The 12,042-nt window shown below is 41.8% G+C and overlaps 1 protein-coding gene across 13 annotated transcripts in view; it reads left to right on the top strand.

Moving 5' to 3' along the window:
* Positions 1 to 12,042, top strand: part of ANO5 (anoctamin 5) — a 101,226-nt gene that overhangs the window by 54,110 nt on the left and 35,074 nt on the right. For all 13 annotated transcript variants that reach the window (XM_005300307.4, XM_008166263.4, XM_005300306.4 and 10 more), the window contains 3 exons: positions 9,402 to 9,470; positions 10,648 to 10,932; positions 11,388 to 11,501. In XM_005300307.4, coding sequence (XP_005300364.1) covers positions 9,402 to 9,470; positions 10,648 to 10,932; positions 11,388 to 11,501 — 468 coding nt within the window. The remainder of the gene's footprint in view (positions 1 to 9,401; positions 9,471 to 10,647; positions 10,933 to 11,387; positions 11,502 to 12,042) is intronic.

Genomic DNA, 12,042 nt, shown 5'->3' with positions numbered 1-12,042 from the left:
TAGAATTTTATTCTTGTAATCTCAATAAACTAAAAAAAGCAACATCAAGAAAAAAATCAAAAGAGAATGCCCTTTCTTCTGACATAAGCACATCTGTTCTGCACTTCCCTGATCTTACAACCTAGCCTCCTTAGCAGCCCCAACCCAGCCAACATGTCTGGAGAGAGTAGAGTTTTTATTACAGCAACAATCCTATAAGACCTTGCTTGTTAAAAAGCACTCTATTGCTTGTTTAAAAGCACTCTATTCCATTCTCATATTGATCCTTTGGCTTCTGCATATACAGCAGTATGATTCCCCAGACAGGATTATCAAGAGGCTTCCTCTTCTACCATATAGCAAAAGGAATAAAAAGATGGAAGAGGACGCTAGTCAATAGAGAAAAGAAAGAAACAGATATACATACATGATGAATGGTTCGGCACTTCTGCTATAAACACAAACCCCTATATATTGGGCAGCACTAGTCAACCTCAGGAAACAAGAAGGAGGAGAGAGAGGCATAATTACCAAGATTAGAAGTGGAAAAAGATGAAATAAAAACCCAAGGCAGTAGTTAATTCAAAAGCACAATTGAAAGACTGCACACAATGCTTTCTCTCTAAGAATATGTCTACACTGCAGCTGGGACCTTGCTTCCCAATGTAGATAGACAGATGTGCTAGCTCAGCTCAAGCAAACATGCTAAAAATAGCAGTGTAGTTGGGGGTAGCATGGACAGCAGCTAGACCAGGGGTGGGCAAACTACAGCCCGGGGGCCACATCCAGCCCTTCAGATATTTTAATCCGGCCCTCAAGTTCTCGCCGGGGAGCTGGTCCGGGGCTTGCCTTGCTCCGTGCGTTCCATGGCTCTGTGTGGCTCCCGGAAGCAGCAACATGTCCCCCTCCGGCTCTTATGTGTTGGGGAGCCAGGGGGCTCTGCACGCTGCCCCCGCCCCAAGCGCTGCCCCTGCAGCTCCCATTAGCCAGGAACTGTGGCCAATTGGGAGCTGCAAGGGCTATGCTTGTGGACGGGGCAGCGTGCAGAGCTGCCTGGCCACGCCTCCATGTAGGAGCCGGAGCAGGGACATACCACTGCTTCTGGGAGCTGCTTGAGGTAAGCGCTGCCCGGAGCCTGTACCCTTAACTCCCTCCCACGCCCCAACCCCCTGCCCTAGCCCTGATCTCCCTCTTGCCCTCTGAGCCCCTCGGTCCCAGCCCCACTCCCACCCCAGAGCTCACACCCCCAGCTGGAGCCTTCCCCCCCACCCCCACACACCAACCCTCTGCCCCAGTTCAGAGCCCCCTCCCACACCCTGAACTCCTCGTTTCTGGCCCCTCCCACACCCTTAACTCCTCATTTCTGGCCCAACCCAAGAGCCCTCACCGCCTCCCACACCCCCCAATTTCATGAGCATTCATGGCCCGCCATACAATTTCCATACCCAGATGTGGCCCTCGGTCCAAAAAGTTTGTCCACCCCTGCTCTAGCCTGACACTGGGAAGGCTACCCTAACATGCTGCTTCATAAATGTACAGCTCAATCAGTAGAGGAATGGAAGAATCTTAAGTAGTTTGTCCAATCAAATGCAGTGAAACACAAATGCATTCAGTAGTGAAAGTCATTGATCAGCGGCATCTCTTATCTGTGTCCTGACTGAGGATATCACTTTGAAGAGTAATAACAAATACTAACTAATGTTCAAATGTCTGTGTGAGGTAGGTGTTACAGCTACCGCCCCTTTGATTAGATGGGGAAACTCAGGCACAAACAGTTTAGGGGTACGTCTACATTGCAGCAGCAAATCTCAGAGCGTGGATCAGCTTGCAGGATTCACGCTCTGAGGCTAAAAATAGCAGTGTAGATGTTCCCACTTGGGGTGAAGCCTGGGCTCTGAGACCTCCCCCCTTTACCAGGTCTTAGCTATTCCTTTTGGTAATTAGAATTTTTACTTCACACTATTTTAGGTCTCCCCTCACAAAAAAATTATGAATTAAAGCACAGATATGCACTATAGGTGCTTAAATTCACTCTAAGCCAAAACTTTCACTGTAAAAGTTGCATCGGCACCTAAGTTTTGTCTCTTGGCACGTGTACTGCTGCCTCACACCAATGTCCTGCCTAATCCCCAGAGCAATCCACAAACCAGGGAAAGCTAGGAAGAGAAACATCTTTCTCATCTATGGAGCCTGATCCAGTGGGCGTGCTCAGAGGCCATCTGTTGGATCAAATCTCATTTAGAATCTGGCTGGAGGAGGAGGTGGGAGTGCTATTACCTACCTTTAAATTTTAGTCCAATGGTTAGAGAACTCACCTGGGATATGTGAGACCAAGGCTATGGGATATTTTGGTATGGGGCTTCTTCAGTCTCTCCTACGGAAGCTGTTCCACTGTGGATAATTAATTAAAGAGTCAATGGAGCAGGGGAACTGGCCCCAGGGTCTCCCAGCTCCTGGATAAGTCCTCTATCCATCAGGCTATAGAGTCATTCTCTCTCTTGCTCTCTCTCGCCCAATGACTACTGATGTATTTAAATGCTCTAAGCACTGAGCTAAAAACCATTAGGTGGGCATCTCTTCCTCCTCCTCCAACCATTGTGTGTGGAGTGAAGCAAGGTCCTAACTCATTCTCACAAGAAACAACTTAGGTACCTTAGCCACCTGACTCCAGGAGAGGGTTCCTGGCTGTGAATCACAAGCAGAGATAGGGACCTCCCTGCAGCCTGGATTTGGGCGCCTGTCTCCGTGAAAGGGATGGGGCTTAGATATACCCCTCTCCTTCACATCTTCCATTGGCTAGCTTAGGTGGCTCCCTGCCTAGCGTGCTGGCTTTTGTGGATCACATTCTTAGACACCTATCTCTCCTGATACATTGTATAGAGAACCCAGGGAGTATAGGACGCCACCTAACTCAGGCTTTGTGGCTTGCATTGTTGTTCCTGTGATTTTTGAGGCGCCTAAATCCCTTTGTGGATCCAGGCCCATATACAGAGCAGGAGTTGATACTTTGTTTAAGCCCAGCCCCCGAGTGAACCTGCTGCAATAAAAGGCTACCACCATAGGCCTGCCACTCCCAGCAAACTGTCTTCTCAACCTCAAACTCCATTGAATTGCAGCTGACGGCATTGAGAGTTAGAAATACGTGCACTGAAGCTATGACTTTCCCATTCCATGTCCCCATACTATTTACTCCCACTTCCCCTCCATCAGCACAACTGAATGGGACCATCACATCTTAAATTTGGAGCAGATCAAACCTGTTTTCCTTCACCAATTCTCCCAGCAGGGAGAATAGGACTAAAGCCAAAGAAAAAGAGTGGTGCGTTCACAGTTAAATGGCCTGATTTTCATCCTAGTCTTAATGGGACCACCCTGCTTTTTACTCACAAAATTAGGATTGCAGGTACAGTTTTATAACTGTAGTGTTTTGTTCCCAAAGTAGACATAATTCAGGTGTCTCCTTTTTTTGTGCCAAAAATCAGTTCAGGTTTTGAAATTTTGGCCTTTTCCATTGCACCAATTTCAGCATGGAGATAGGGTGAAATTCACCCCTGTATTTAGGGCCAGCACAAGGCCTATGTGCACAACTAATGTCCCTCTTAAGCCCTATAATGGCTAGATGCTATGCTGCTCTCTGCTCAGAATTTTATCCACAGAGAACAAATCACCATCTGTGGTTTCATATGAATTAAGTACACACTCAGGCACTGGATTTTGTTTGAAAGGTTACAGAAATCCAGTGCAGTTTGTTGTTGTACAGTAATCTCTTGGGAGAGATGTGCAGTTCTCTTACTGCAGTATAGTGACTTGGCAAAATTGTACAGGCTAAGAATAGAAACATTCTTAGGAAAGGAATAAAATTAGTGACAGCCGGTTTCTAATGCTCATGCTTGCTTCAGGGAAACAGTTTGTTTTGCATAAATAAGAGTGGGATTAACTTCTTCATGGCATTTCAACATTACTATTCAGTCAATGACACTTTAGATGATTAAAGCTATGTGCATCTTCTGTCTTAGCTTCATGCAAAACAAATCCAGATACTACAGATTTAGTGTTTTGCTGATCTCTAGCTCACACTAGGGAATCTGCCAAGTGAAGTCTTGAGAAAAATATGCTGTTAAGAAAATGGTCATACTTTTGAGGCCATGCCCTTAAAATGTAATCAGTTTGTTCAGTTCAGAGTTAATAGGGCGGTGTCTTGAGATAATCCTCAAAGTTACCCTTTGAAACAGATTTGTAAATATTACATCCATAAAAAGCTTTCTTATTAATAGAGCTTTCCTTATCACTCATGCAAAATGAAAGGGATGGACCTGAATAGAAAAGTTTGGATATGTATCCAATTCAACTCCTCCCAAAATCTGGATGTGTTTGTATCTGAGGTTTTGATTCAGGCCTAGTTTTTTTTCCCATTTGATCTCCCCTGCCTGTTGATTCCCATTATCTCTACAATTGATTCTCTAATGACTGTTGTGGAATGCTATGGTCTATGTAAACAGTGCTTTTTAATCTCTGGATTCAGTCCAACTCTGAGAAGTGTTAGCTTTAGCTGTCTTGGAAGTTAGACATTTATTTCTAATACTGCTTTGTCTAGGTGACTTTTCAGCAGGCAGCCATCTGGTTAGCTGTTTTAATTTTTCAAACCAAGCTGTCTGATGATGCAGGGAGATGCTGAGTATCCTTAGCATTCACTGAAGGCAAAGCTAGATGAAGCCCTAAGATTGAAATTTTTAGTAAATTTTAATCAAATATTCACTCAGGCCGGATATATTTAAGAAACCTATTTGTGATTTATATTCATCGCAGTCTTACTGTATTCATTACAGGTTCCCAGTGGTCTAGCACATGTGAAAAGAGAGATTTAAAAAATAATTGATATCTCAGTAAGGGGTAATCCATAAAGTTACTGATTGCATTACCTCTTTCACTTTGAAATCCCACTTAATAAGCTCATTTCCATTAATATATTTATTTTAAGTGCAAAACATAAACCCACTATCTTGTACATAGCTATATATAATTTTTATTCACAGGGGAATGGAAAAAATTACACGCAAAACATTCAAATCAGAATAATTTCCACAGTAAACCATTTTTTCTATGTATTGTACTTGGCTGTTCATAAGCCACATGACTGAATCCTAGCCATAAAGCTTTCTGTTAACAGAAGTCTACATTATGTTGTATGTTCTGCAATTTACTTTATATTTCTGTTCAATACCTCTGACAGATAGTGTTTATTTTTCTGACTGATCTCACTATTTTATTTTTATACACACATTTACTGATTTTATTGATCAAAAAGAGCTGAGTTTGTTTTTTAAAAAGTTCTGACTAGACCTATTTATTTGGGACTAGAGAGGTGGTTTTCAACCTTTTTTCATTTGTGGACCCCTAAAAAATGTCGAATAGAGGGGATGACCCCTTTGGAAATCTTAGACATAGTCTGTGGACCCGCAGGGGTCCACATACCACAGGTTGAAAACCACTGAACTAGAGCATGCTCTTTACCACCCCATGCAGAGCACCCCAAACTTAGTGCCTCTGGGAGCTCTCATCTGGGGAATATTTTATGACACCATTTTCTGGGGTGCAGAATCTCCCTGTCTCCAAGGGCTAGGCTGGTGCCTGTAGGGGCTGAACCATAGTTTCACTCACTGCCTGCCCAGTTTTTGCTAATTTTCTCTAGGAAGAGCCACTGATATGAAACTCCTGCATACCCCTAAACATTGTGAGCTATGTTCTGGGTAGCCTTAATATCGGTTTTGGAAGGAGTGGGGTAAGGGGAGATCATTACTCTGTCCTATTCCACAGTGCATGGCGTGGTACAGCTAAGCACAATCTGGCCTTCTCTGCATTGTCACTTGGAGATTACTATTAAATGTAATATTTTATTGCTTTTTAAAGTAGAAAAAGTAAATACATTTCCAAAATGTAGGTCTTGGACTTGGATTCCTTTCACACTCAAAATTCAAATTGCTTCAGTGGGAGTTTCAGGAGCACAATATATAGAGGACTGACCTTTTATCTTTATGGGTCTGATCCTGCCAAGTGCTGAGCACATTCAGCAAAGTACTAAAAAACCCTATTGGGAACTGGAGATGTTCAGCACTTCATAACACCAAGCCCCTAAATTCCTAACTGAGGGCCAAATTCTACATTCATTTATGCCCTGTGCAACTTCAATGAAGTTAATGGGGTTGCATGAGGCCTAGATTAGCACAGAATTTGGTCACATATTTCATTTTTTTTTTAATATAAGAATGTTCGTAATTATTCATAGGTCTCAAAATTACACACATGGATTTCAGTCGGAACAGGAGTGGATGCTCTACCACACACCAAACTTTTCCAGCATGACAATCTGTTGCTCGAGAGTAGCTTTTTAAAATTTATCTTAAGGGATAATGTGCTGTAAAGTTTAAAAATTAATTTTACTCTATTACCCTTTTTTATTTACTGATTATTGTTACTAGCAAACAGCATAGTTATCAAGAGATGGATTTATCTTTATAATATATGTTTATCTTTCTTAGATAACTGATATTACTTATGTATGATATTAAACCTACATTAGTCCCCCTGTTCCTATTGGACTTTGGGTCTAATTTTGGTAATCTTATCAAATATGTTTTCATATCTAAGTCTACTTTAGGCAGTAAATTCATACTGGATCACTTTAGTGTGTATAGGGAATACACAATGGTGTGGTTTGAAATGAAAGTTGTGTTAGCGTAGATGTGGGATGGGTACACCTTGATCATGAGAAGCAAAGCTGGCAGTGAGTTTTGTTGGTCATTCCATGAGTGCTGATTTTAGTTTATCCCACCGTCACAGTATCATGTATCATGCATATGCAGTATAGTGTGAGGGTGGGATAAAGGTAATGCAATCAGTAAACATCTCTTAGAAACATTTAAGAGAGTTTTTAAGTTATTTTTTTAACCTCTGCCATAGGGGTGGTGTAAAGTTAGCGTAATTGTATAAATTAGTTTTACTATTCCTCTGTGGTTCTGGAATAACCCAAAGGGTCTATAGTAGAGGCAATAGTATGGGCCCCCATTTATAGTTCTGCAGGATTATGAATTTTTAAATTGTGACACTTTTATGTCTAGAAAAAATATTGCCCATCCTAAGCCTGGGACAGGGGACATTTGGGGGAAATTCCATTCTTGGCAAGAGAAGAAAAATTTTCCCTGGCAAGTTGACATTTTTAAAAAAATAAAAACATTTATGATGGTTTATTTGAAACTTTGGAGGAGTACAAAATGCCAGAATAAGTTTCAGAGAAGATGAATTAGTGGACAGAGGACTAGTGAGGTGATCAACGGAGCATAATAATTTCACTTATCTTATGGTTCTACAGTTTATTTCATGGGGTATTTTATATAAAATATATTCATGTGTCACTTAGGACTGGACTCTCCAGTCCTCTGTATACCTGCACCTCCTGAGCAGCACAAAGGATGAAGCGACTGTCCTTAACTTTTCCACTGATGATTCTGCCAATATGTTTGAGTCCCCAGTGGGAATAGAACCAGCAGAGTTGGCTCCTAATTCTCCTCTTCCCCACAGGTTCTAATACAGGGGCTGGGGAGAGTGAGGAGTTATTGCTGGCTGATGCAAAATTAAAGCAGACCCCAGCTTGCTCTAAATTGTATGTAGGGCTGAGACTCAGGGACTGACAGCCTCCCATGTGCTCTGTTTAGCTGAGTACCTGCCCCATAACATGGCATTGTTTTTAGATAAGCCACCTGAATGTAATGGCCCTCATGCTATAAAATCTTTTCATATGCATTGTTTTGTGTTGATTGGATCATCAACTCAGTGAATTACAATTCTGTTTGTATGCTTATGCTGCATGGGAGACAGAGAAAATGTAAAGGTCAAAATGATTCCAGCTCAATACATAAAAAAAGTAATTAACCAAATCATAGAAGTCATAGAAGGAAGATCTATTTTGTCTCAATAGGAAATCAGTTTCTAGGAACATAGGACTTGCCATACTGGATCGGGCTGGTAGTCCATCTGGCACAACACTAGATATTTCAGAGCAAAGCTACTGTGATCAGTAAACATACTTATCTATTTAGCATATAGTACCATAAGACATGGGATCCCCATTTGACACACAATCAAATGGAAAAGGAGTATCCTGCATTTCCTTTTGTTCTACGGCATTCTTGCTTTACAAATTGCCTTCATACAGAAATAGTTATAGTCTAAAGGAAATTTAGGTGAAAATTAATTTTTTGATGTGTGGCTCAAAAATATTCTGTAGAAATATTTAATCAGTTAAAAAAAAAATATCTAATTGTAGTCCTGATCTTGAAAGCAGTAAGAGTTTTGTCAGTGATTTCTAAAGGAAGCAAGATTGGTATTGCTTATTTAATTTAAATGATAAATCCAATATGATAAACTAAGTATTTAATTTATAAATCCAGCATGTAGTGCAATTAGCAACTGTCACCAGGGCCACACTTCTCCTTTGCTCCAAAGCATGCATTGCCGTGCTCAGTCTTTAGCAAGGAGATTTATTTGCTCAACTGGTTAACAAACAAACCAAAAAACAATCTTAACTCATTCCTTAGCCTCAGGCCACCCCTCCCAGGAGTCTCTAGTTCTCCTCCTTCTGGCAGTTTACCAGTCTGTCAGTTGCTCCCTTCTTAGGGCAACAGCCCCCAGGGCTGCTTCCGTGAGCCCCTTACTCCAGGTACCCACCACTCCAGTTTGGCTGTCACAATCCATCTCTCCCAGTTGCTCACTAACAGTGCATTTATAGGACCAGGTGTAGCCCAGCTCTCTTAAATTGGCTGGATTGGGCTCACCTACTCTGGTCTAGGGAGCTAGTCCTAGGGTATGTCTATACTACCCGCTGGATGGCGGGCAGTGACCGATCCAGCGGGGGTTGATTTATCGTATCTAGTCTAGATGCGATAAATCGACCCCCAAGCGCTCTCCCATCGACTCCTGTACTCCACCACCGCAAGAGGCGCAAGCAGAGTTGATGGGGGAGCAGCAGTAGTCGACTCAGCGCAGTGAAGACACCGCGGTGAGTAGGTCTAAGTACGTCGACTTCAGCTACGTTATTCACGTAGCTGAAGTTGTGTAACTTAGATCAATTCCCCCTCCCGCCCCCCTACCCCCGACAGTGTAGACCAGGCCTTAAAGTCAATACACAGGGACCAGCTACTTTGAGAGAGATTGGTGATTAAAAGGCAACAAGTAGAATTTGGGAAAAATTACTCTTTGGCATCCAACTTTGCTTCTATTTAGGCAATGACAAAACTCGTATTGACTTTGATGGGTACAAGATCAGACCCTATACACAGGGATACAGGGAGGGTTAAAGTTTTTGACAGATGAAGTAAAAATTGCCTCAGCTTCATTTTTTTTAGTAAAGTCTCTTTATTTATCCTCAGGAAAGAAGGCGAGAATTTGAGAAGAATCTACAAAAGGCTGGTCTGGAACTAGAAACAGAAGACAAAAAGGTAAAAAAAAAAACGTGTTCTCGTCCTAATGAGCAAAATAGGACCAAATAACTGAATTTTCAGATTGCTAGATAATACATTTGTTGGTCTGTTCCGACAAGATTTTATCCACCATTGTATCAGTGGTTCTAGGAGATTTCAGTACATCAAACCATGTGAGTAACTGAAGTTAAACAGGCTAATATAGGAGCAATTTTTCTTGATAATTATTCTAAGCACTGTGAGAAGAGAACTGTTGTGTTTCAGGAGGAAGTGATTGTGTTTACTCAGTAATGAAAAGGAAATGGTCCCAAAATAACTGAATCGTGAGTTCATTTACATAGGGAGACCAGTGTAAAAAGGAACCTCTGCTTGGGCCAGATTCTTCCTCCAGCACCTCCGCACAGCATACCAGTAACATCTGTTGAAGTCAATGGGAATTACTCATATCCTGTGGGGGATTAGGATCAGGATGGGGAAAGGCTTGGGATGGTAGTTGTGTCCATTTGTTTAGTGTTACTTTTCTGCCTCATATGATTGGGACAGCAGGGGGAGTGCTTCTCTGATCAATGTTATCCTTACTCTACTTGAGAATAGGTGGAGCAAAATAACTTCTGACAAAACCAATGGATTCCATGAGACCCAGATATGGGGCTCCAGTAAACCAGGGATTAAATATTACATTTTCCAGATTAAATATTACTGTTTTAGAGTCAGACCCTCACATATACTATATGCAGAGAAATTCCAGCAGTTTCAGTACACCAATCCTAAAACTGCCCTCTCTGCCTGGGAGATGGCACAGCACCATTGCATGCAGGGAGTTTTGACTGCTGTGTGGGTTTTTTATACCCTGCATAGCCTGCTCTGTAGAACCACACCATTTCCAATGTATTCAGTGTCTTCTGTGGCCTTTAAGTAGGCTGGAGAATTTGACCTTTAATGTACAAGTTTGATGCAGTTTGAAATCTCCTCATAAGCCTCTAATCAGTGCAAAGAGTACAGATACCCACTACTATCAATCATACAAGCTTTCTGGCGGAGGGAAATTTTTCCTCCTGTTTTTTCAGAATCAATGTAAGCCTTTAAGATAATAAAAGAACAAAGAGAGAAAAGTTTTGGATACCGTCTGGCTTGATTTTAATCCAAAAAAAACCCGCACCTCAGTTTGACCTCAGGCTTAACTCTTCTTGTGCAGGAATCTGAAGATGGCAAAACTTATTTTGTGAAGATCCATGCCCCATGGGAGGTTCTGATCACATATGCTGAAGTGCTGAACATTAAAGCACCCATCAAGGAAAATGATATTCCCCCTACTGTAGAGAACCCATTGGACTGTATGCTTGGACCATTTAGACTACCGGAGAAGGTGATGCACCCTGAACCAGACTACTTCACAGCACCCTTCAGCAAAAGTAGGCAGGAGCTCTACCTCATTGACAATGAGAACACCTTCTTCTCACCATCCAGGAGAAACAGAATAGTACGTATCTCAACCCATCTGTTTACAGGTGCAGGCAGAATGTAACATAGTCCTATGAGTGGGTGGGTGACTGGAGATATGTGTGATCACATATCAAACACTAAGCTGAGACAGCCATTTGAGTTCTGAATCTACAGAAGGTCAATTACTTTGATGCTGTATGGTACAGTATTGCTGGATGTTGTGTGATGAAATCTGATGTCTGTGTATCTTTCTAAATACAGATGGCATTTGAGAAACCAGTTCTCATCCAGGGTGGGACAGCTGGGGCATCCTTGTTCCAGCTGGAGCCTTGAGGATCCTCTAATTTCCCCTATATTGCAGTTACTGCAATGCATTGCCTTTGAGGGGGATTGGACAGTCCCATCAGCAGTGCTCCTTCATCCATCAGTGGAATGTGGTATTAAACCATATTATAAAAGAAGAGGATTAAACTCTCTGTGTTTGCATTTTAGGTGTACTATATCCTAACACGGTGCCCCTATGGAACAGAAGAAGGGAAGAAAAAGTTTGGAATTAAAAGATTGTTAAGTAATGGCACCTACACAGCTGCTTACCCTCTCCATGATGTAAGTATTTTAGCTTTACATTCCCCAAGGTATAGCACAGTCCAGCTTTCTTCCCTCATTTGCTTTGCTTGCTGTGACATTACTGTTTCCAGTCGAAATGTATTTGGTCCCCAACCCCTTCAGCTTTTATTAGGCACTCTGATCTCCTGCCCTGTAATGCACAAGGAATATCTGCCAGCCCTATTATGCTGTTTTTGTATGCATTACAGTGCTTTTCCATATACTCAAGTGTATTGGGTTTACCTTTCAGTCACAGAGTTCAGTATTGTGATTCACACTGCAATGTATTTTATAAATGTTTTTATTTTACATTGTGAGATAAATTATAATAGTAACATATTACAAAGACAGATGAAAACAAGGAAATGAATAACATCTTTAGCTGAGCCCTGTGGGTCATATCTATATGTGGTATAAAATGCCATTGAAGTAGTTACACCAGGGATAAATTTGGCCCTAAAGTTTTGTGTGGTCATTTCTCCACATTAGGATGCCCTCTGGTGGCATACTGTCAGTATTGTAAAGTCTGGTTGCTTTCTCT

The sequence above is a fragment of the Chrysemys picta genome, chromosome 4 (assembly GCF_011386835.1).
Source record: "Chrysemys picta bellii isolate R12L10 chromosome 4, ASM1138683v2, whole genome shotgun sequence".
Lineage (NCBI taxonomy): Eukaryota > Metazoa > Chordata > Testudines > Emydidae > Chrysemys > Chrysemys picta.
Note: the sequence above shows the minus strand (reverse complement) of the source record. Positions and strands in the feature narration are given on the sequence as shown.